General features: G+C 40.3%; 2 protein-coding genes across 6 annotated transcripts in view; one reads left to right on the forward strand and one right to left on the reverse strand.

Annotated features, from left to right (window-relative positions):
- The window catches only part of znf704 (zinc finger protein 704), an 80932-nt gene that overhangs the window by 42032 nt on the left and 14514 nt on the right, over positions 1 to 24386 (forward strand). For all 5 annotated transcript variants that reach the window (XM_055219658.2, XM_055219657.2, XM_055219656.2 and 2 more), the window contains exons 3-5: positions 14867 to 14970; positions 15954 to 16195; positions 18890 to 18990. In XM_055219658.2, coding sequence (XP_055075633.1) covers positions 14867 to 14970; positions 15954 to 16195; positions 18890 to 18990 — 447 coding nt within the window. The remainder of the gene's footprint in view (positions 1 to 14866; positions 14971 to 15953; positions 16196 to 18889; positions 18991 to 24386) is intronic.
- Positions 1403 to 7735, reverse strand: LOC141351427 (uncharacterized). The gene is made up of 2 exons (XM_073858134.1): positions 1856 to 7735; positions 1403 to 1519 (listed from the first exon to the last, which is right to left on the reverse strand). The coding sequence occupies exon 1, from the start codon at positions 7733 to 7735 to the stop codon at positions 2096 to 2098; it is 5640 nt and encodes a 1879-aa protein (XP_073714235.1). The 3' UTR covers positions 1403 to 1519; positions 1856 to 2095.

Consider the following 24386-nt stretch of genomic DNA (forward strand, 5'->3'; position numbering starts at 1 on the left):
TTATCCGTGTTGTCCATCAGCAGAACATAGTTCAATACAACACACCACATAAAGTATGTATTTAGGATTCATCAATCTCCCTTACTGGGTCGTCCTTATTGTTGAATCCTGTTGTATTATAGCCACTACTGGGCTGGCAGACAAAAATGATCAATAAAATCATAGATGACAGACATCATCTTGGGGAAATGACTGTAATCCAATAAGTTGTAATAATGTCCCCTAAACCACTGTTATATTTGAAACTAGAAACATCTTCACAGTGACGTGCCAGTGTGGGTGCAAGACCTCCTCAATAGACTTGTTACAGAAAAAAGTCCAGATGTCCGGGAACGGTACCGATGCCTGCTTGTTGGATAGCCTTTCTCTAGCCACCCGCTCACTCGTTTGTCATGCAATTCTTGACAGCTACAAAAAGTTGGCACATCTGTCCGCCGAATCGCAACAGATGTCGGCCGACCGCCTTCCCCTTCTGGCCGGCTGCCATCTCACCCATTTACCTTCATGACCGAAAAGAGGAATTGATGTTTAGTTTCCTGCAAATGATGGCGACCGTGGGAAGGATTACAGTGCATTAAACGAGTCTTAGATCTGGGTAATTTAAACCCAGACTTATTTTAACCAGAGGTCATTAATTCATACCCGTCTGCCTGGAAATGAACAGGAAACTTTTTTTTATTGCTCTCTCATTTCGGGATGCAGTAAGAAGCAAAGATGTCAACCGGGTTCCTGTAAATGAGATGGGAGACGAGTCAAATCGCTGGCTTTATTTCAGAGCATCTGTTTTGTTTATTCTGTTTCTCTTCTTGGGGAAAGTAACTTCTTTTATGTTTTTCTAGCTTTGCGGCTAAATATTTTGTTGATGGTGGAAATGGAGGCTGTGATGTATCTGCACAAATGCTGCTGTTTCTCTGAAATCACTGCGCTGTAATGCAGGACTATTCTTCAACTGAAAGTCCCTTGAGGACTCCTTTCCAGCGGAAATCTGAACGCATCCTTTAGGTCCTAAAATAACTTTGTTTTATACATCGTAGACAGGAGCTGAAATTAATACTCTGAGAATTGGCGAGTATGGCAGACATAGCAGACAGTAAATCACCCAAACAAAAATGTGAGGATGAAAAGCTGTTTTGTGTGCAAACCTCTCAAACAGACACTTACTGACATGCAATTGTGGCAGAAGGGGTTTTTTTGGACCCCGGTTGGCTGTAAAGGCTGTATAGTTAAATGAGTGTAATATATGGATTTCAGAAATGTGTTCAGCCAAAACACCTTACAAAACATTTGTCAATTTTAAATCAGATGTGATGCTGCCTTTTTTGTATATAAACTCCTCCTACATAATGTAAAGAACATTCTGTGAAAATATAAGCATGATATCTTTATTATTGATTGAGTAAGATTGTACTGCCCTCACTATGCGTTCAGATACACAGCTATGCAGCAAGCTTAACACTCCTCCAGTAAAGTACTCAAAACAGAACTGTCTTCAAGCATTTTTAATGGAAGCGGTGTAAAACTGTAAAATACAACAATAGAAAAAATACATCACATTGGATAAGTATAAACATTCAAATAAATCACTTTTCCAATACAAATAGCCTAATCTACACAACAATTGTAGTACATGAAATCACCACAACAGCTTACATTTCTTTAATATACACATGTTCTATCACATTTGAAATATAACATTAAAAATCCACAGCTGCATAGTAGTCTATAATATGAATCCAACCAGCTGGGAACTATGTTTAGTAGGCCTATGCAAACTCATCAAATAGCTTCAAACACAATACAATATTAACAAACACTAAAAAACATGTACAACTTTAATGATTAAAAACAAACTTACAGACAATGCTTTGTTCAAGAACCCACAAAGTGAAGATGGAGAGGGATTACACTCATGTATTCTCTTGGATCACTAACACAACAAATATGGCTGACCACCACATGCTCCACTTAAATAAAATATATTACCTCTAGGGGTCGCTAAACTGCACCCTACAACAGGATGCAGCACACTCCCCACTTGACATCTTTCAGATGTCAAACATTAGTATCAAATAAATCTTATGTCCATTTAATAAAACTAACCACAAAAGTCCTTTCCCTCTTTGCTCAAAAGAAGAATAACTTCAGAAATTGGTCTCAAGAATAACTTAGGGACACCTTCTCGTACAGTTTTCACCTCAATCTTCCTAACTTTCCCATCATCACTAGGAAAAGTTTTGGTGATTAGGCCAATAGGCCATTCTTGTCTCTTAACTTGGATGTCCCTCAGCAAGACAAGATCTCCTTCTTGCATATTTACTTTCTCATGAGTCCACTTTCTTCGTTTCTGGAGACTACAGATATACTCACTTCTCCACCTCTTCCAGAATTCGTTGGCTAAATGCTGGACTTGTCGCCACTGTCGTTTATAGAGATCTCTCTCATCAAACTGTCCTGGTGGTACAGTATGTGCTCCGATCTTCTGCGTAAGAAGCATTGAAGGAGTCAGAATAAGAGGTTGTTCTGGATCTGAAGACACAGATGTTAATGGTCTTGAGTTCACTATTGCAGTGACTTCAGCCATAAAAGTTGTTAAAACTTCATGGGTAAGTTGTTTGGATCTGAATTGGAGAAACATAGCATCAAGAATGCGCCGAGACACTCCAATCATTCTCTCCCAGCTACCTCCCATGTGTGATGAATGTGGCAAATTAAATACCCAAGTGCAACCTTGCTCTGAAAGATAGCTTTCCAAAGATTTGTAGGCACATGTAGAATCAAGCTGCAGTTCTCTACTAGCCCCTATGAAGTTTGTCCCACAATCAGACCTCAATTGTTTCACAGGTCCTCTTATTGCAAAGAATCTTCTAAGGGCATTAATGAAGCTAGATGCATCCATTGCTTCAATCACTTCAATATGGATGGCTCGTGTACTCATACACGTAAAAATAACTGCCCAGCGCTTACTGTTACTTTGTCCTCCCCGTGTTCTTCTTGTCACGACAGACCATGGCCCGAACACATCTAAACCCACATAAGTGAAAGGGGGATCTGTGCTCAAGCGGTCAACAGGTAGATCTGCCATTTTCTGCTCTTCCAGCCTACCCCGAATCTTGCGACATACTATACAATTGTATATTACACTGCTAATAGGCCTTTTACCACCGACAATCCAGTATCCAGCTGCCCTAACAGCCCCTTCCGTAAAATGACGACCTTGGTGGCAAACTTTCTCATGGTAATACTTGATGAGTATAGAGGTGATGTGATGTCTACCTGGAATTATAATTGGATGCACCTCCTTCAATGGAAGTTGTATTTTTGACAATCGTCCTCCAACTCTAAGTACACCTTGAGAATCAATAAATGGACAGAGTTTAACCAGGGAACTTTGTTTTTGGACAGGTTTTCCTTGTTTAATATTCTCTCTCTCCTCTGCATAGATCTCAGTTTGAACAGCAAGAATAATTTTGATCTTTGCATCCTCCCTTTGGGCCACATTCAAAGGTTCCTTGCACATATGCCACCCACGGCAGGAATCCTGTTTGAGCGATTTCAAGAAAGACTGAGCTATGTGTGAAAGTCGTGCAACAGCCCTAAGAGCTGATGTCCAGCTTGAAAACCTTTCAAAACGTACACTTCCGAGGTGTGGAGAAAGTTTTGTCAAACATGATGTTACTTCATGCCGCACTTCTACGTCTGACTCGGGATGGATAAGTTCAAAGGCTTCCTCAAGTGGTTGACCAATTTGCATGTGAGATAAAAATGCTGGACCAGTCAGCCATGCAGAGATGGTAAGTTGATTTGCTGAAACGGCCCTTGTTCCACAATCAGCTGGATTAAGATCAGTTTGAACATAATGCCATTGATATTTCTCAGTTGAGCGTCTAATTCGTTGCACTCTATTGTTAACGTACACATAGAAACGTCTTGATTCATTGGATATATAACCAAGAACTACCTTGCTGTCTGTGAAAAATTTCATTTTCTTCATCTCTATATCCAGCTCTTCAGAGATTACTTCTGCTACCTCTACTGCCAGAACAGCAGCACAGAGTTCAAGTCTAGGGATGGTAAGATCAGGTTTCGGAACCAGTTTTGTCTTACCAAATATAAAGCCAACCTCTATCTGTCCGTCAGTATCCCTGACTTTCAAGTAGGCAACAGCAGCAATTGCTTTCGTTGATGCGTCACAAAATATGCAGACTTCCTTTTCCTGAATATGCAAATGAGAGATTGTTGTGTACATTCTTGGAACCTTCACATCTTTTAGATCTTGTAAAGAAGTACACCATTTCTGCCATTCGGCAAACTTGTGATTGGGGAGTGGTTCGTCCCAATCACAGGCATCAATGCTCAAATCTCTTAGAATCTTTCGACCTTGAATACTCACAGGAGCAGCAAATCCAAGTGGATCAAAAAGACTATTGATAGTAGATAAAACACCACGTCGAGTGTATGGTTTATTGACATCAGCCACTTGGAAAGTGAATGTGTCCCCAACTAGGTCCCATTTGAGGCCTAAACTCCGTTGCTCAAAGGAAAGATCTTGACCAACATCAATGTCTTGTAAACCCTTAGCAAGATCAACAGCAGGGAAGGCTTTCATGAACTCCAGTTTATTGGATGCAATTTTATGCAATCGAAGATTTGATTGGGCCAACATCTCTTGAGCTGCTTTCACCACACTGACGGCTTCCTCCACTGTGGGAAATGATTTGAGGCCATCATCAACATAAAAATGTCTATCTATGAATTTCCTTGCTTCTGCTCCAAACTGTCTTTCTCCCTCCATAGCTGTCCTCTTGAGACCATAAATGGCCACAGCAGGTGAGGGACAGTTTCCAAATACATGAACTCTCATGCGATACTCCATGATCTCACCATCAAGCTGGTGGTTGCGAAACCACAAGAAACGGAGGTAATCACGATGATCCTCTTTTACAAGAAAACTGTGAAACATCTGCTGGATATCTGTTGTCACTGCCACTGGCTCAGTTCTAAAACGCATGAGGACCCCAAGCAAGCTATTATTAAGGTCTGGGCCTCGAAGGAGAACATCATTCAATGACACACCTTCAAACCATGCACTTGAATCAAACACAATTCTAATCTGTCCAGGTTTCTTAGGATGATAAACTCCAAAACTTGGTAAATACCAACATTCCTTCTCTCCCTGAATGAGTGGAGCTTCTTCAGCATGTTTATTTTCAAAGATCTTTTTCATGAAATCTATAAAATGATCTTTCATCTCGGCATTCTTTTTCAAGGTGCGGCTGAGAGACATAAGTCGATTCAAAGCATGTCGTCTGTTATTGGGTAAACGTTGTCTTGGTATACGGAATGGTAGCGGAGCTTCCCAACTACCTGTATCATCTTTCTGGAATTCCTGATTCATGATTTGCAAGAAGAGTTCATCTTCAACTGAAGCAGCAAACTTAAAATCATTCTCCTCTTGTTTAAAAATTAATGTACCCACATCCGAGTATGATGGCTTATGCCTAGCAATAGGCGTATTTTGATCAGCTGACAACTGTACCTTCACAAATATGTTGTTCTCACATGGTGTCAGGTAACTAGGACGTCCGTTCCAGAGGAGGTTTGTTTTGCAGGAAGAAACAGTAGGTATATGAGCACCATTAAGACAGACGTTGCCAATAATGACCCATCCTAAATCAAGTTGTTGAGCAAAGGGATCGTTGTGACGACCATTGCACTGAGCTCGTACCTTATGCACCTGAATGATGTCTCTGCCAAGCAACAGGAGAATCTCTGCATTGTGGTCAAGAGGCGGAATTTGGTCAGCTACAGCTTGAAGATGGATATGGTTATGTGCAATTTCCGGAGTTGGAATTTCATCCCTGTTATTAGGAATTAGATCGCATTCAGTAAGAGTTGGAAGTGATAAACAAACTTCTCCATCTAGTGACTCCACGACAAACCCACTTGCTCTTCTTCCTACTGACTCTGTCATTCCAGAACATGTCTTAAGCATATATGGGCAAACATCACCTTGAATCTTGAAAATATCGAAGAATGCTGATCTTGCTAACGAGACATTACTCTGATCATCAAGTAGTACATACATTCTCACTTTCTTTTCCGATTGTCCCTTTGGATAAACATTCACTAGACAGATTTTTGAACAAGATTTGCCACAAAATCTTTCTCCACACACTTCAGTACACATCGAAGTATTTGCCACTGGTGTGCCTTCACTTTGCTCCCCACTGTGGTCATCCATCAGTACAGGAAGATCTTCCATAATCCAGGGTGCTGGTCCTGGATGAAGAGCTGAGATGTGACGCTCACTATTACATTCCTCACACTGCACTACAGCTTTGCAGTCCTTGGCTTGGTGTGCTGTTGAAGCACAACATCTAAAGCATATAGAATGCTGTAACAAGAAACGCTTCCGTTCTACAAAGCTTTTTCCTCTAAAGGCTCTACACCTTTTCAGTGAATGTGGCATTTTGTGAAGAGGGCATTCTTTATCTGGATCCTCCCTTAAATGCTCCACAGAGTAAGGATTTTCTACCTCTGTCCTATTCACTGAAAAAGGGGCATTAGGTTTCCATATTTTGCTTGGATGTTGCTTCTCGCCCCTGAAAAAGGCAGTACTGGATGTTGATAAGAAGAAACTGGGATCGTTTCTCATCTCTGCTTGTTCACACACAAAGTCCACAAAAACTGAAAAGGGAGGATATGCCACACAATGCTCTCTTTTATAACGAGACCCCTTACTTATCCACTGTTCTTGAATGCTATAGGGTAACTTCTCTAAGATTGGATTTATTCCTCTTGCTGTATCAAGAAAGTTCAGACCTTGTAAATATTCTTCTTTCTTTGCTGCTAATATTTCAAGAAGTAGATCACTGAACTCTAACAGCTTTTTACTGTCTTTGATTGAAAGTTTAGGAAAATCATACATTCTTGAGAACAGAAAAGCTTCAATAGCCTCAGGAGAACCATAACTTCTATCAAGCCTCCGCCAGACCATCTCCAGGCCCTCAGCTGGGTTGTTCACATGAACTGCTCTGATACGTTTGGCATGTTGCAGTGACTCCCCACCAAGCCACTTGATAATTAGATCCAGTTCTTCACTAGGCTTGAGGCTCAACCCCTCCACTGCATTATTGAAGCTAGATTTCCACGACAGATAGCTAGCAGGCTGGCTGTCAAACACCTTAAGACCTGAAGTAATAAGGTCTCGCCGAGATAAATAAGTAACCAGTTCCAAAACATCTGTTGAATTAGCGTTTGTTGCAACTGGTAGCTGACTTGCTAAGTCTGTATGACATTGCATTTGACTATGGTTGCATGCACTTGCAGATTGGGGAGTCTTATCATCTCTATGAGAAAAGTGGTTTTGAATATATTCTTCCGTACGGTTAATAGATCTGTGGATTGATGGAACATGACTTCCTTTCCTTTCAGATTCACTCTCCTCCGCTTTAACAAGTGCCTCCAACACTTCAGCTTCTGCTGAGGCAGCCTCAGCCTCACACTCTTCCTTTAATGCATTTAGCGTTGCTTCAATGCGTGCTTTCTCAACTTGCATCTCAATCTCTCTTTTTGCGAAGGTTGCTCTTTTACGTGCTCCTTCTGCTTTAGCACGAGCTTGCGCTGCAGCTATACTGGACCGGCTTGATCTTCGTGAAGATGAGGATGAGGCAGCCCACTCGGACTTAACTTCCAGACCTTCCAGGTCAGCGTTGACAGACTTTGCATCAGACATTTGGAATAAACAGTAACGTACATCCAGTTCACATTGGTATCTTGAAGTTTGTTGTCTTTTTACTGTACTGCCCTCACTATGCGTTCAGATACACAGCTATGCAGCAAGCTTAACACTCCTCCAGTAAAGTACTCAAAACAGAACTGTCTTCAAGCATTTTTAATGGAAGCGGTGTAAAACTGTAAAATACAACAATAGAAAAAATACATCACATTGGATAAGTATAAACATTCAAATAAATCACTTTTCCAATACAAATAGCCTAATCTACACAACAATTGTAGTACATGAAATCACCACAACAGCTTACATTTCTTTAATATACACATGTTCTATCACATTTGAAATATAACATTAAAAATCCACAGCTGCATAGTAGTCTATAATATGAATCCAACCAGCTGGGAAATATGTTTAGTAGGCCTATGCAAACTCATCAAATAGCTTCAAACACAATACAATAATAACAAACACTAAAAAACATGTACAACTTTAATGATTAAAAACAAACTTACAGACAATGCTTTGTTCAAGAACCCACAAAGTGAGGATGGAGAGGGATTACACTCATGTATTCTCTTGGATCACTAACACAACAAATATGGCTGACCACCACATGCTCCACTTAAATAACATATATTACCTCTAGGGGTCGCTAAACTGCACCCTACAACAGGATGCAGCACAAAGATCATGACAAAGATTGAAATCAATAAGTAAAAATCAAACATTGATGCTCCTCATCTCAGAATTAGATTATGAGATATTTGTCTGGATTTCACAGACAGTCACATGCAGTGTTGGGTAATTTACTCAAAAAAAAAGTAATTCATTACTAGTTACTAATTACATCTTCAATCATGTAATTAGATTATTGTACAAAAATGTTTATGCGCGGTTTTTGAAAAAGCAAAATTTTTAAGTCACTGATATAAGTCCACAAAACCCATACTAGACATGTTTTCACAAGAAAACAGAATCTAGTAGTCTAGAGTTTTTTCTTTAAAATGGTGTGAAAATCATTCTGCCTACTCATTCACATTAAACAATATATTGATTTAGAAATTGTAAGACACTTTTTGTTTAGAGGGGCCGTATGCGAGAACTAACTGTAAGCTACTTTTGCCTCCTAATTACTGTTTATTTTTACTTAGTAAAGTAGTTTAAGTACTTGTAGGATTTGAGTAGGATTAAGGATGTAGAATAGATTTTGCAGTATCATGAATAAATATGTGCTTTTTAAGTATTAATAAACCAATATCTCAGTAATATTAATGCTAATAACTAACCAGTTAAAGGCGGAGTCCATGATGTTTGAAAGCCAATGTTGATATTTGAAATTAGTGTTGGGCGATATGCCCTATTTTCAGATCGTCCTATCGTCAGCCTGTGAGATCGGCGATACACGATATTATCGGGGGGGCGGGGCAGTAGTTTACTCATTTTTTTATTTGTTAATTTTTACTCATTATAACAAGTCACTTGATGGGTGGACAAAAAAAACAAGACCGTGACACCGTCATGACCGCAACCTTAAAACTGATGCCATTAAAGCGAGCGCGTCATTAAAACCCTATCATGATTACTTAGTATCTGTAAAAACATGCATCTGCGCACGCACACACACGTGCGCGCACATACAAACTATTCAATGCATTTATTTAGTGCTGTTGCAGAAGACTACACGTGTCAAGCAGTGGTGCTCTCATGAGGTGCCTTTTTAAACGCATCGGTCCAGCGGAACGCAATCATATTTTAAACACAATCATATATTAAACACGAGGGACGGGTTTGCTACAACTCATTGAAATGCATATCATAAACAGGATTAATACCTAGTGATCTGACTTCGGACAGAGCGCAGCTCTCTGCACGTACGCGAGAGTGAGACGCTAATATGCAGCGGGTCATATTTTAAACAAAAAGTAAAGTTTGCATGCATCAGCTCGCATGAAACGCATTAAACTGAACAAATAAGGATTACTACTTTAGTTTATGTTTAGACTGCGGACAGACGCGAGAGCGCGTGCATGTGAGACAGAGAGAAGCGCAGCTGCTCATGACGCGGCGCGCTGGATTTAGTGGTAGAAGGAGACCAAGACGCGCGCATTAAGTGCAGGTACGTGCAAGAAGGAATTCTCTCTTTACAAGCTCTCCACGTAAAGTGAAGCCCACAAACCCTCATGTGAGGAAAAGCATGCATTGTCAGTGGTAATATAAAACTGCATTGTCGGTGTTAATATAAAACTATGATGATAATAATAATAATAATAACCATTCACCAACTATCGTCTTGACTATCGCCATGAAAGCCTGCCATTGGCGATATGTCTGAAGATCGTCGATACACGATACTATCGTCTATCGGCACAACCCTATTTGAAATCACCTCAACAAATACGCCCCTACCCCAATAGAATCTGGACCTTCTGTTGATAGACCCGCCCCACACATACGCAACCCGGCATTTGATTTGATTTGATTGGCTATAAGTGTGTTTTGGTAGTCGGCCCGTCTCCTTTTTGTCACGACACGGAAGGGTGTAAGGACAGGACGCAAACGCAAGGTTCAAAATAAATAACATTTAATAATAAAAACACGAGGGCAGACATGGTGAAGGCAGGAACACAGGAACATGAACACAGGGACATTAACACAGGAACAGACAGGGTATCAATGACAATGATCCAGCAGTGAGCAAACAGAAGACAGAGGTATATATACACACACAGACTAAATGACAAACAGGTGTGATGAGGCAGGTAATTAATCAATGAATGTCCAGGTGATAACAATCGGAACAGAGACAAGACATGACACGGATAAACCGTGACATTACCCTCCCCTCTACGAGTGGCTACCAGACACTCACATAAAACACAACAAAAACCAAGTCTGGTAGCGAGAGTCCAAGGGAGGGGTGGAGGGCTTGGGGACCCTGGCGAAGCCGGCAGCCGCCGGGATGAGACCAACAGGACGGTTGGCCGGACTGCGCCAGGAGAACTGGAGCGATCGCTCCGAGAACCAAGGCAGACGAATTACCCCCCTCCTGGGAATCGTCGACGATCAGATGCCCCCGGAAATCATCTCCCATCCCCTCGCGGAAACGGAGACCCTCGGTAGCCACCCCGGAGAAATGATCGGGCGTGGTCCGTTCCGGATCCCCCTGCGAGCAGGATGGTGGTCCTCCGAGGGACCGTCGACGACGACTCAACCGTTGGGGGACCGCCTGGGCCGATCCTCCTCCCGCAGGAGCGAGCGATCGCTCACGGTGGTCCCCAAGAGACATCGGGGCTGATGGGGAATGAACCCCGATGTCACTACTCCCCCTCGACGAAACTCCTGGGGGAGCCGCCCTCCGTGAACCTGCTGCGTCCAGTTTGGCTGGATCATTCTGTCACGACACGGAAGGGTTGTTAGGACAGGACGCAAACGCAAGGTTCAAAATAAATAACATTTAATAATAAAAACACGAGGGCAGACATGGTGAAGGCAGGAACACAGGAACATGAACACAGGAACATTAACACAGGAACAGACAGGGTATCAATGACAATGATCCAGCAGTGAGCAAACAGAAGACAGAGGTATATATACACACACAGACTAAATGACAAACAGGTGTGATGAGGCAGGTAATTAATCAATGAATGTCCAGGTGATAACAATCGGAACAGAGACAAGACATGACACGGATAAACCGTGACACTTTTCCAAAGCGTTTTTCAAACATGGTGGACTCCGCCTTTAATAGTGAGAATTGTAAACTGCACTAGAGCGTTACCATTATTCTTATTAACTCACCAAAGTATTTAAAGCGAGAAGGATACATAAAAACTTGCATTTTAATGTAATCCCTTACTTTACTTATTTAAGGAAAAGTAATTAAATTACAGTAACTAATTACTTAGTAACTAGTTAAGGGCTCATTATAGTTGTGCATAAGTCCTACGGCGTAGCCTCGACACCATAGGCTACGCATCAGTTTTCATATATGCTTCTGCGTCGTCATCCGCGTCTATGTGCAATTACACATGCAGACCGCTAGTAGGGAGTATCCACTCGTACTGTATAACCACAGCAGCAGTGCAACAGCCAAAGAAGCAGCAACTTGGCCAGTAAACCCACAAACGAAGAAGCAGCAGCAGATTGTGTATGATTTGAGAAGACCAGCAGTGATGGAGGTAAATACACAGCGACTTCTGTTGCAGTTTGAGTTAAATCACTCCTCAACTTGGCCCATCTTTGTTCTTACCGTCGATGCAGTTTTTTTACCTGACAGAAGGGATTCAAATGGACCAATCACAGCGCTTGCGGTCCGCATAGAATGTACGCATTATTAAAATTTTGGTGAGGTGCGCGTCAGGCTATGCACAGCTTCTGGATAACCTACGTACGGCATAGACCTTACGCACGACTATAACTTGCACTTTACACCCGACACTGGTCACACGTGTGAAATAACTGTGTGAAAAGCACTACACAGTAATGTGAACACAGATACAAACCCTCAGTAGTTGTCAAATCTGCTGCAGGTGAAAACAGTCACTCTTACTGTCTGCCGTGTGTCTGGATAATTGGGCAGACAGGATCAGATGTTTATAGCAGCATCTCTACACTGTGTGCTGTTGTCATACTCTTAGATTTAGGTTGACTAAGATTCATGAACCATAGTAAAATGTTTTTTATATTAGTTTATGATGAGTAATTAGTGTCTGTGTGGTTTTAATCTTGGGTCCTGTTTTTTTTTTGGCACAGCCCCCATCCATTGTTTTTGTGCACGGCAGCCGGCTCTGATGCATGTACACACGTCACTTTAGATGCATGCTGAACGTATCTCTAACCTTCTTATTTAATTACCATCCATAAACACCGGGTCCATCCGCTCCTGTGAATTGATAAGGACTGTACAGTATTAATGAACAGTGCCGTTTGGGACTTTACTCTCTGAGGATGGCACTATATCACATGTTAATTACACAGGATCTAATGCCTTTTTCAGGATGTACAGTATATCATTGTATAAAAGATATTAAAGCTGTTAATTAGTAGATGTCCAGGATCAGTCAGCGTGGCACAATCTGAAAGCTCCTTCACACCCAATGTGCTCTCACAAGGTGACCAGGAAGTGACTGTAATGGGGGAAAGGTAGCATCCGGAGACGATTACATGATTTATCGGAAAGCCATAATGACATCATTCTCACCAAACAAGAAACATAAATTAGGAAGGAAAATCTCTAATGGAGGTTCAGCACTCTCTCCTCGCTTACGAGATGTCACATTGCACCTTTGGCAGGGCATCGCAGGTTTGACTGCTGAAAAGATTTATTCTGCACATCATTGCTTTCATTCTCAATCACAGAAAGGAAATGCCTTTTTTACACGTCCTCAACTGTAGATAAACCTGTGATGTCTTTTTTTTGTTGTTGTTTGAGTGTTGCTTGCAAACATGTAGCGGCTCATTGTCGGCTCAACCGAAATGGATTGCATCGAGGCAGCAACAATCATCATCATTATCATCATCACTTTTATAAAGAAATATGGTGTTTTGCTACATCCCTGCGAGTGATGAGAGCATCTGTCAGGGCAGATGTTCCTATTCTGTCCATCATATGAACGCTGTGTGCTGTAGCTTTGGAGACCCCCTAACAATAAACAAAGCAGCTGTCGCAAAAGCATGGAAAAAACTGCTCTATACAAGTATTCTTGTCTTGCGTTTAAGTAAAAAAAGTCTAAAAACTATATATGACACTGTATAGCAATACAATATATATAAATATATATTCAATTTCTCATTAATGCAATTATCTAATCAACCAATCACATGGCAGTTGCTTCAATGCTACTGAACTCCAAACTGAATCTCAAAATGGGAAAGAAAGGTGATTTAAGCAATTTTGAGCGTGGCATGGTTGTTGGTGCCAGAACGGGGCGTTCTGAGTATTTCACACTCTGCTCAGTTACTGGGATTTTCACGCACAACCATTTCTAGGGTTTACAAAGAATGGTGTGAAAAGGGAAAAACATCCAGTATGCGGCAGTCCTGTAGGTGAAAATGACTTGTTGATGCTATAGGTCAAAGGAGAATGAGCCGAATGATTCAAGCTGATAGAAGAGCAACTATCACTGAAATAACCACTCATTACAACCGATGTATGCAGCAAAGCATTTGTGAAGCAACAAAACACACAACGCTGTGGCGGATGGTCTACAACAGCAGTAGACCCGACCAGGTACCACTCATCTCCACTTCAAATAGGAATTAGAGGATACAATTTGCACAAGCTCACCAAAATTGGACAGTTGAAGACTTTAAAAATGTTACCTGGTCTGATGAGTCTCGATTTCTGTTGAGACATTCAGATGGTAGAGTCAGAATTTTGCATAAACAGAATGAGAACATGGATCCATCATGTCTTGTTACCACTGTGCAGGCTGGTGGTGGTGGTGTAATGATGTGGGGGATGTTTTCTTGGGACACTTTAGGCCCCTTAGTGCCAATTGGGCATCGTTTAAATGCCAAAGCCTACCTGAGCATTGTTTCTGATCATGTCCATCCCTTTATGACCACCATGTACTCATCCTTTGATGGCTACTTCCAGCAGGATAATGCACCATGTCACAAAGCTCAAATCATTTCAAACTGGTTTCTTGAACATGACAATGAGTTCACTGTACTAAAATGGCCCCCACAGTCACCAGATCTTAACCCAATAGAGCATCTTTGGGATGTGGTGAAAGATCCCACAAATCTCCATCAACTGCAAGATGCTATCCTATCAATATTTGCCAACATTTCTAAAGAATGCTTTCAGCACCTTGTTGAATCAATGCCACCTAGAATTAAGGCAGTTATGAAGGTGAAAGGGGGTCAAACACAGTATTAGTATGGTGTTCCTAATAATCCTTTAGGTGAGTGTAGACTTATGCTCAGAGTATGTAGCTTGACAATAACAGCATTTTGCTTTTTGCACTGCCTGGAAGATTTTTCACTTTTTGATACAACACGTACTTAAATATATTCGACCAAAATGTAGATATTTTAATCATCAGTTTCGATTCTTTTGTATTGTATTTTTCTGGTCTGGTTGATACAATAAGTTGATGGGGTTTTTTTTGTCGCTCATAGGAAGTCAGAGGAGGAGTTGGATATGGACAAGGTGACAGCTGCCATGGTGTTGACCAGCCTGTCCACGAGTCCGCTGGTACGAAGTCCTCCTGTAAAAGTCAATGGTAAGTAACTGATGTCATGTTTAAAACTGTTGTCTCTGAGTAGCAGAATTTCACACTGAGCTGCGTGCACTCAACAGTTTCCTGTTTTCATTTGCATTAAAAGCTTGCATGCAACTGTCAAATCTTGTTCAGCTGTCATAAGAGGATGCTCATTTTCAAAACTTTTTGTTATGCACTAAAGGGTCTGTACTAGGGCTGCATAATTTTGATACGATAATGCATAGTTTATTTATATAATATTAAAATATATTTAAAAACAAATAATTATATAGCCAACATACATGTTCCACATTCTGCCATGTTTTACTGTTTCAGTAAATAAAACAAATCTGACTATGTCTTGCTTATAAAGTTTCCCTTGCAATGCATCTGAGCATGCACATGCCACAGCAGCAAGCAGGCTCCTGATTGGTTAACGCGGGGCGAAATTCCGCCAAAGTTCAAAGTTTTCAACTCGGGCGTCAGCCGCAAACTTGCTTCAAACGCAAAATGCACAAAAAGCACTATTCGTGCGTACAGCGCCAGGCGCTAAATTTGCGTGAACTAGACGCGCGAATCAGGCGGAATCGCGCCACGAGACCTCCAGACGCGCATCAACGCGTCTTCACGTTGACTTAACATTGAAATCACTTGCGCTTCACGCCTCTATCGCGGTTGGTGTAAACGCAGCATTAGTAATGACAATGGCTAAATGTAAATGTGGGCGGGCATATGCTAATATGTAACAGCCACAACTTGTTTTGCATGGCGCTGCCCCTTTAAGACTTCTAAGAGGCTGGGTTATTTATTTTATACAGTAATATAATTTTGTCTTTTATATAATACAATTAGGACTTTAACTTCAGAGTGCATTTATGAGAGAGTTTATCTGATGTCTGTTCACTTCTCATTACACTCATTTATGTTTAGCATTGACAGAGCTCTATACGTATCTTCTCGATGATTGCGTCTAACATCACTGTTCGCTGTCTTTTTACACACAGAAGGTCTAAACGGTTCGTGGAAGGACGGAGGCTTCACCCCATCCAGCTATAGCAGCAGTGGATATTGGAGCTGGAGCGCACCCAGCGACCAGTCGAACCCGTCCACACCGTCCCCGCCCCTGTCCGCCGACAGCTTCAAACCGTTTCGAATGCCCAGCCTCAACGGCCCACCCGACGACAACATCGATGAGCACGACGGGAACAACCTGCTGTTCGATGAACCCATCCCCCGAAAACGCAAGGTGAGCCGCCGTCACCTCACCTCCACTTAGGGTGATTTGATCTGACTTAACTCAATTAAACGTTACGATTGGATGAATAGATGGCGAAATTAATGAATTTACAGCCGCATGGAAAGTATGCCGCAGCTGCCCCACTGCCAGTGTTCCTGTGAAGTTTTCATGCAATTTGAAGACACTATAAAAGTAGATTAATGTCATACAAAAACCTTTTAAGATATGCAATGAACCGACTTACAGTGTCTGCTTTGCAAGTGTGATTTATATACGATCTGTTGTAGTGTTTTGTTTTTACCCCAGAGGCTGCAGGTATTTTCTGAACACAAACAGAAGAAAAAAACAACAATGCTATCTGCAAACAATAAAATACAACTACTCGTATAGTTGTGCAGTAAATATGATGACAAGATAAATAAATAGACTTCACACTGGGAGATGAAAATGCTCCTCTTACTTTGTTATTTTGGCATCCAGTGCCTCATGGCCAATCCAACTCTATTTTGGCACAAAATCATCTTTGACTTGGAAGCAGCTATATGAATAAAGCAGATGCCAACATGGAAAGATTGCGTAATATAGCATCAATCACCCTTGAAACATGCAAAATGAAACAACCTAGACTGCATTAAATACAGGTTTATTGAGGATAAACATGCTTTGTTTTGTGCAATGAAATATTGGAGCCTGAGAAGAGATGTAGAAAGCTTCATGTTAGCATAAATACATTTCAGCGTTTGACCATTTATATGATTATACAATTTTATGCATGTCATAATTTTATAGAATAAAAGTTTTCGAGTTTTCGAGCTGTAACTTGATGTCAGATTAAATATGAAATCTTGAGTCCTGAAGTTAAACCAGCTGATCTAATATAAGCATGGCAGAGGCTTATTAAACGCATATTTCTTTACTTTTCATGCTTTTCATCTGAAATGTGGATTTTGGAGTTGCCATTAACTAAAATTGGCAATGCTCTGTACAAAGACGATTACTTGTTCTTACAAAGGCAAGTTAGCTGTGAACCAGGCGCTTACAGGCACAAATCTACTTTCTTATCATTCATCAGGCTAATGTCAGATACCTCACAGATTCTTGTCCTTCATTTGTGAAAATGAATCGGTTTCTTTGTCCTTCTTTATAGTCCATCTCAGGATTCCAGTGCTGCTGTTTGTCATCACCTTGTTGCTTTATGTATGTAACTGTTGTTCCTTGAGAAGGGAACGAGACGCTGCGTCTCCCTTGCCATACTTCATGCGTCCCTGTAACGCCGTCTTTGGCAATATTTCAGATAGCGATATACTTCCTGGTTCCCCCGTCACCCTGTCTTTGTCGTTAAGCCTCACCATTGGATGAATTTGTGGGAACCCTGTAGGACATTTATGGGAGTAGATTATTTAAATCATTCACGCAACGCGATTTACTAATGTTTGCACGGGTGATATTACTGGTATTTGCGTCATTATTTAACTCTGAATGAAGTATGTCTTAAATTACTTTGTGCTTGAAATGGCTGCAGTTGTTGCTGATAGGAGAGGCATAAGAAAGCGTGTGGTACAATGCAGATGATTGTTTTAACACGTAACAGTTTATTTGGAATGCCAGAGGAACTTCTTATTTCAAAATATTGTTTGCCAACCATGTTATTTTTTGTTTGCTGCAGGAAATAAAAGAGGTCACTAGCAGAAGTCACTTTTTGTAAACCATGGCCATGTCCTATGGCTTTGTTACCTTACATTTCAGCTGGGATGTTTATGGTGCTGCTCTTATGAGATAGCGTTGGTCATTATAGAAATCAGCTTTTGCACCTGTGTTATTTATTTTGCGCTTTTTTAGTAAATAACCTGCAGATATTACACTCCCATCGGTGCTTTTTTATAATTGCGCTCTTGCACTGATTTGCCGCGATTAGTATATCTGGCCCTTAGAGTTGTATCAAAACCCCCCAAAACATGGTAATATACAATATACTATATACAAAAAAAAAACAATGATAGTAGTTTACCTTTATCAATTTAGCAGATACTTGATTTAGATGCTTAAGTTAGTCATTTAGCAGATGCAGACATTTTTATATTTCAGTGTCTCTCTGGGCAGCATCATCCAAAGCATCTTTCCAAAATGAAGAAAAATGAGTTGCACTACGACCTTCAGCCGACTTCTACCGAGTCAGTTTCAACACAAATAAACCAACAGCTGCTTTGAGTTGTGTTATTAATTAGAAGCTGCTTCACAGCACAGCGAATTGACATTGAGTCATCCAGGGACACGATGGGCCGACTAAACAGAAAGAAGTTGCTTTGTTTGACAAGCCAACACAATGGCCATAAAGTGAAAATGAAATGAACATCCTGACAACTGTAAACACGCTAAGACGTGACGCGAGAACCATACGTCAAGACTTTCATCTTTAGTCATGAGCGACTCGAGCGCAGTTTTCACACGGATGCTGCAGTTCACGAATGACAATTCTTTAATTAATGCAGACATGTTGTGTGAAAAATAGCACGAGCTCTTGAACACTGAATGCACTATTGAGTCACTCACACTGACAACCAATTATAAGCCTCAGAGCAGACCATGAGAGACATCAGAAGATGTGGCTTTCTGTGTTTAATGGAAAGAAAGAGAGATTTACTGTGTCAGATGGGGGTGAAGAGATGATGTTGCTTACTTTCACACTGTGTGTCTCTCTGACAGAACTCCATGAAGGTGATGTTCAAGTGTCTGTGGAAGAACTGTGGGAAGGTCTTGAGTACGGCTGCTGGGATCCAGAGGCATATTCGAACCGTCCACCTTGGGTAAGATGTAGAGATGCACATCACGACAGTTTATCAGTAGTATCTTCTTAATCTTTCAATTTAAAGAAATTACTTTTTTCGAACATGCTTGCTTTTAAACAAATCATTTTGTATAGAAGGTTTCAGCAGCAACATAAACAAACGGCTTTCATGGAACAAACATAACTTCAGGTAAACTCCACAAAGAATCAATAACAACAGAGTCCTTTTAGAGTAATTTATTTCTAATCACAAGCTAAATAAACAACAAGTTGATTAACTTAGTTCAAGCTAATGCATATCAAAAACTACACTGAGCTAACCTTACTGTGTACTATAATGTATACAATGTTAACGACAGATCAGCTACCAAACCTTCCTTCACATAGCGGAGATCCATGATCACTGTAAGAGTAAAAGTACCTTTTTTTAAATGTACTCTTAAGCAGCGTTGGGGGTAATGCATTACAAGTAATACGCATTACGTAATAATACTTTTCTGAAGTAACGAGTAAAGTAACGCATTACTTGCAAGACCACGCACATTAATATTTGAGTTACTTTTTTAAAAAAGTAATGCAAGTTGCTTTTCACTTTAATTAATTCAAATTTAAAATAAAATAATGTACTGAATTACACTGAACATATTAATGTAAAATTACGCATTACGGGAACAGTTTAAGTTAGAAACTGAGATGGCAGGCCAGAGCTTGACATTTTTGCAATCATACAAAACACCTGCAAGGCCTGAAAGAGATCAAGCCTCAGCAAATTAAGAAAAAGTCACGCAAAAGTAACTTAAAAGTAACGTGAGCATTACTTTCCATGAAAAGTAACTAAGTAACGCAATAAGTTACTTCTTTGGGGAGTAACTTAATATTGTAATGCATTACTTTTAAAAGTAACTTTCCCCAACACTGCTCTTAATAGTACATATTTTCCAAAATCTTACTCAAATACACGTAATAAAGTAAATGTACCGCTTTACTTACCACCTCTGCTGTAATCACATTATTATGTAAGGAATAATTGACGACAGGTCATTGAATTATTAGAAAAATAATGCACACCTAAGGTGGTGATACGGCCACGACGCCTGTCGTCAATTATTCTGCTTAAACTATGGTTACCACACATCAAGACATCGATCACATGATATATTTAAAGGAATTCGTCAGGTTTTTGTACTTAAATTGCTATTGTGAGTAGGACTATTTCTTCCACATCTCATCCAACGGCTCTTCTGCTTGTTCCAAAACGTCATTTTAAAGCTGGCAATGGAGGCTCGAGCATTGATAACATTCTAATGCAGTTATTAAGGAAGTTATTAGAAAGAGAACGAGAGCGACAGAGACACACACAGAGAGAGAGAGAGAGAGAAAGAAAGAGAGAGCAAGCAAGCAAGAGAGATTGTGTGAATGAGGCTACCTCTATGTGTCTCTAAACAGCGCTGTTATTGCCTCGGAAAACCATCTGTCATGTTGTTTTTGTTATTCTGTTATTACAAATAACTATGCAAAGTGATATAGAACTGTAATGCGGTCAAGAAAGCTGCCTGGAACTACGTTTGCTGTGCGTTTCATCGGAAAATAATTGGACACCTCAGAACGTTCATCTGCCAATCAGATTCAAGCATTCAACGGACCCCTAGTAAATAAAGTTTAATGTATTTCAGCGTTTTATAGTAGTATCTTAAAGGAAAACAATATTACCGTTTTTCAATATTTTACTATGTTCTTACCTCAACTTAGACAAATTAATACATACCTTCCTTTTTTTAATACATACATCTTTGTACAGCATGTCGTGAATGTGTTAGCATTTAGCCTCGCCCCATTCATTCCTTAGGATCCAAACAGGGATGAATTTAGAAGCCACCAAACACTTCCATGTTTCCCTATTTAAAGACTGTGAGCAGTTGCACAAGTATGGTGGCACAAAATAAAACGTGGCGTTTTTTCTAAACTGATAAAAATGAGAACTATATTGTATGGCGGAAGAGCACTTAGTTTTCAGCACTTCCACCTCGGGTGCAGTAATATTGACGGAAGTTTGAGCGAGAGGAGGAGTCAGGAGTGATGATGTTACTGCGGAGCAAGGTTGAAGTGCCGCAAACTAAGTGCTCTTTTACATTATAGAATACAGTATAGTTATCATTTTTAAGGATTGAGTCTCATTTTTTGACTTTTTTTTTGACAAACTGTAGTAATAGACTTTGGTTGTTGGTTCATATAGACAGACAATATTCCCACGGTGTGAACACAATATTTCCAGACTGTAAGCATGCGTCTGTCAGTGCTAAACTGTGTGAACAGAGCTACAGTAAAAGGACATTGCTCAGGGGGGAGCAAGGCGGCAATGTGTGCATTGTGTCAGAAGGGAGGCCTGCCGGCTTTGATTTCGAGAGATAAGAGAGTGCAAGCTGCTCCATATTCAGTGTGTGAAAACAGCAGACTAATTCCTAAAGGATTATCATCACAGTCACAATATCACTGCTGACAGACAAGATCAAATGATGGTGAAGGAATATTTATGTGACTCTGTGTTTAAAGTCTAATTAAACTTTTATATAATGTGTAAATATAAAAACATATATGACATTATAAGACATTTATTTAAATTTTTGTGTCATATTAAACTGTACCTAATCACTGTACCTCATTTGCAGCATTCTGGTTACCGTGTTTTATTAGTTTTGAGCGGTAGTTATCTAGAAATAACAAACTTGCAAATGTTACGACTGACCAATCAGAATCAAGCATTCTAGTGAGCCGTGTAATAATTAAGCAATATCGCTCGAGTAGGAGTGTGATATAGCTCTATATCATCATGGCTGTGATTAGGCCATTAGGTTTTCAAACTGGGGGCCGTGGTTTTCAAACTGAGGACCGGGGCCCCGAGATGGTGCCAGGGGGGCCCCAGTTTTATGACATTTTATGAAATACATTAATTTATCATGAATTCTGTGTAATTAAACCTAAAAAAATAAGACTACTAACCAAAAGCACTACTTTTTTTGTATAATTTAATGTTTTTTTTTTATTAAAATGTTGAGTTTTTGTCACAAATTTTCTTTGGGGGGCCACGAAAGAATGCACCGTACACAAGGGGGGCCGCACGCTGAAAAAGTTTGGGAAACACTGATGTAGAGCTATATCACACACGACTCCGAGAGCGATATTGCTTTTATACAACAGTTTGACGGCACACGTTTGACTAAAGAAAACTAGAAAACAACAACAGAGTTATTTTAAAAGCCTCTTTGTTTGAGAACTACTTCTTCCGCCACGGATTTGAGGGCGGCCAGAATGACAGGTAACACTTTCGGCTGCTTTGAATCTCATAATAACTCAATGGACGGATAGGCGTTTCTTTATATTAACGTTTCTTGGTCACAAAGTGTAGTTTTAAGATTAGTTCAGTCGAGAATGTATATGTATTATATTTAAATCTGCAGTCGATTAGTAAAGATAGCGCCTGTTTGAACGTTTGCTTAGTAAGATTCGGTATGAGAACCAAAGCATGAAAGGAGGTCAGTGTTCACTCGCCCCGCTGACCACCGCCCTCTCTGGGCTACATCTCTGAAAGGGATTCCCTGGCTCTCATGTTGGCCTTGTCTGTATTTGATTGTCAAAAATGAGATCAAATCAGCAGTATTTGGTGTCATGATCAAACTTTTACTTGATTTCTTATTCATATTTAGTGTCTTTTGTGTTGTTATTGTTTTGGCGCGAGGTAACAGTTAATAAAACTATATTTATATAACGTTGCTTTCACCTTTGATCTTAACGCGATACGAGCACTCGCTTATTATTAGACTTTGTTCTTGTTAGTACTATATAAAACAGTTTTTTTTAAAGTGTCAGAGAGATGTTTTTGCATGCTGCTTATAAATATATCAGTGGGGATATCTCATAACGTGTTTTAATAGTCACGTCACAATAAAATAAATGATCAATGTCCACATTTAACAGCTGTGGTGCTTCCACAGTGTTTTCGCGTTCTGATAAGAGATATTGCTCCAGAAAAAAAATTGTTTACATTCCTCTTTCCAAGTGTTAATCGTCCACACGATGTGACAAGACATTGCTCCCATTAAGTTTATTGTAACATCCAAGAGCGCTGATCTTTGACGGAATAATAACTTCCGAATGGGGATTCACACACTGATTCACGAGCTAGTGAACTAATGAGACACACGGAGAGTGTTTAAAAACAGCGCGTGCCATCTGTGTGTGTGCGCGCGGTTTTTCCAGTCAGAGATGAGCCTGTATCACTAATACTAAAATGACCAGCAGGTGGCGGAATGATCCAAAATAGTGAAGCGGTTACTGTGCCGTTATCAGTAGAATATCGCACGCCTCTTAGCCAATCAGATTCGAGAACCAGAAAGAACTGTTGTATAATATACTATATCATACAAAAGTTTATTGTGAAAAAGTAATAAGAATTTACACTTAAAGATGGTTAAATATGATTAACAATTTAGCAACTACTCAGAGCGATCAGATGATTGTTATCCATCTGACTTTCCATATCTTAAAATATTAAACTAGGATTTAGTGAAAACACAACATTCTTTAATCCATTTTCTTTGTATTATTTATTAAGTGCGTGTCTAATACATGTACACTTTTCTCCAGTAGCACATTCTGGGAACCACAAACTAACTTTATCAGGAAAACTCTCTTAGCTAACCAAAAACAAACCTTAAAAACAACATGCTGACAACCAGAACAAAAAATTGTTAGCTGGCCCATACTATACATTATGACTATATATATTGTTATGCTATACCACACCATTCCATACTAAACTGCCCTTTCACATACAGCATTACACCATACATGCTGCACTTTAGTATAACATACTTTTACTATACTTTTGTCACGGTTAATCCGTGTCATGTCTTGTCTCTGTTCCCATTGTTATCACCTGGACATTCATTGATTAATTACCTGCCTCATCACAAATGTTTGTCATTTAGTCTGTGTGTGTGTACATATACACCTCTGTCTTCTGTTTGCTCACTGCTGGATCATTGTCATTGATACCCTGTCTGTTCCTGTGTTCATGTTCCTGTGTTCATGTTCCTGTGTTCATGTTCCTGGGTTCATGTTCCTGTGTTCATGTTCCTGTGTTCCTGCCTTCACCATGTCTGCCCTCGTGTTTTTATTATTAAATGTTATTTATTTTGAACCTTGCATTTGCGTCCTGTCCTTACACCCTTCCGTGTCGTGACAGAATGATCCAGCCCAAACTGGACGCAGCAGGTTCACGGAGGGCGGCTCCCCCAGGAGTTTCGTCAAGGGGGAGTAGTGACATCGGGGTTCATTCCCCATCAGCCCCGATGTCTCTTGGGGACCACCGTGAGCGATCGCTCGCTCCTGCGGGAGGAGGATCGGCCCAGGCGGTCC

Source organism: Misgurnus anguillicaudatus, chromosome 20 (genome assembly GCF_027580225.2).
Source record: "Misgurnus anguillicaudatus chromosome 20, ASM2758022v2, whole genome shotgun sequence".
NCBI lineage: Eukaryota > Metazoa > Chordata > Actinopteri > Cypriniformes > Cobitidae > Misgurnus > Misgurnus anguillicaudatus.

Bases quoted from the DNA above. Each gene is read 5' to 3' on its own strand.
- LOC141351427 (XM_073858134.1), bottom strand. From the start codon at position 7,735: ATGTCTGATGCAAAGTCTGTCAACGCTGACCTGGAAGGTCTGGAAGTT.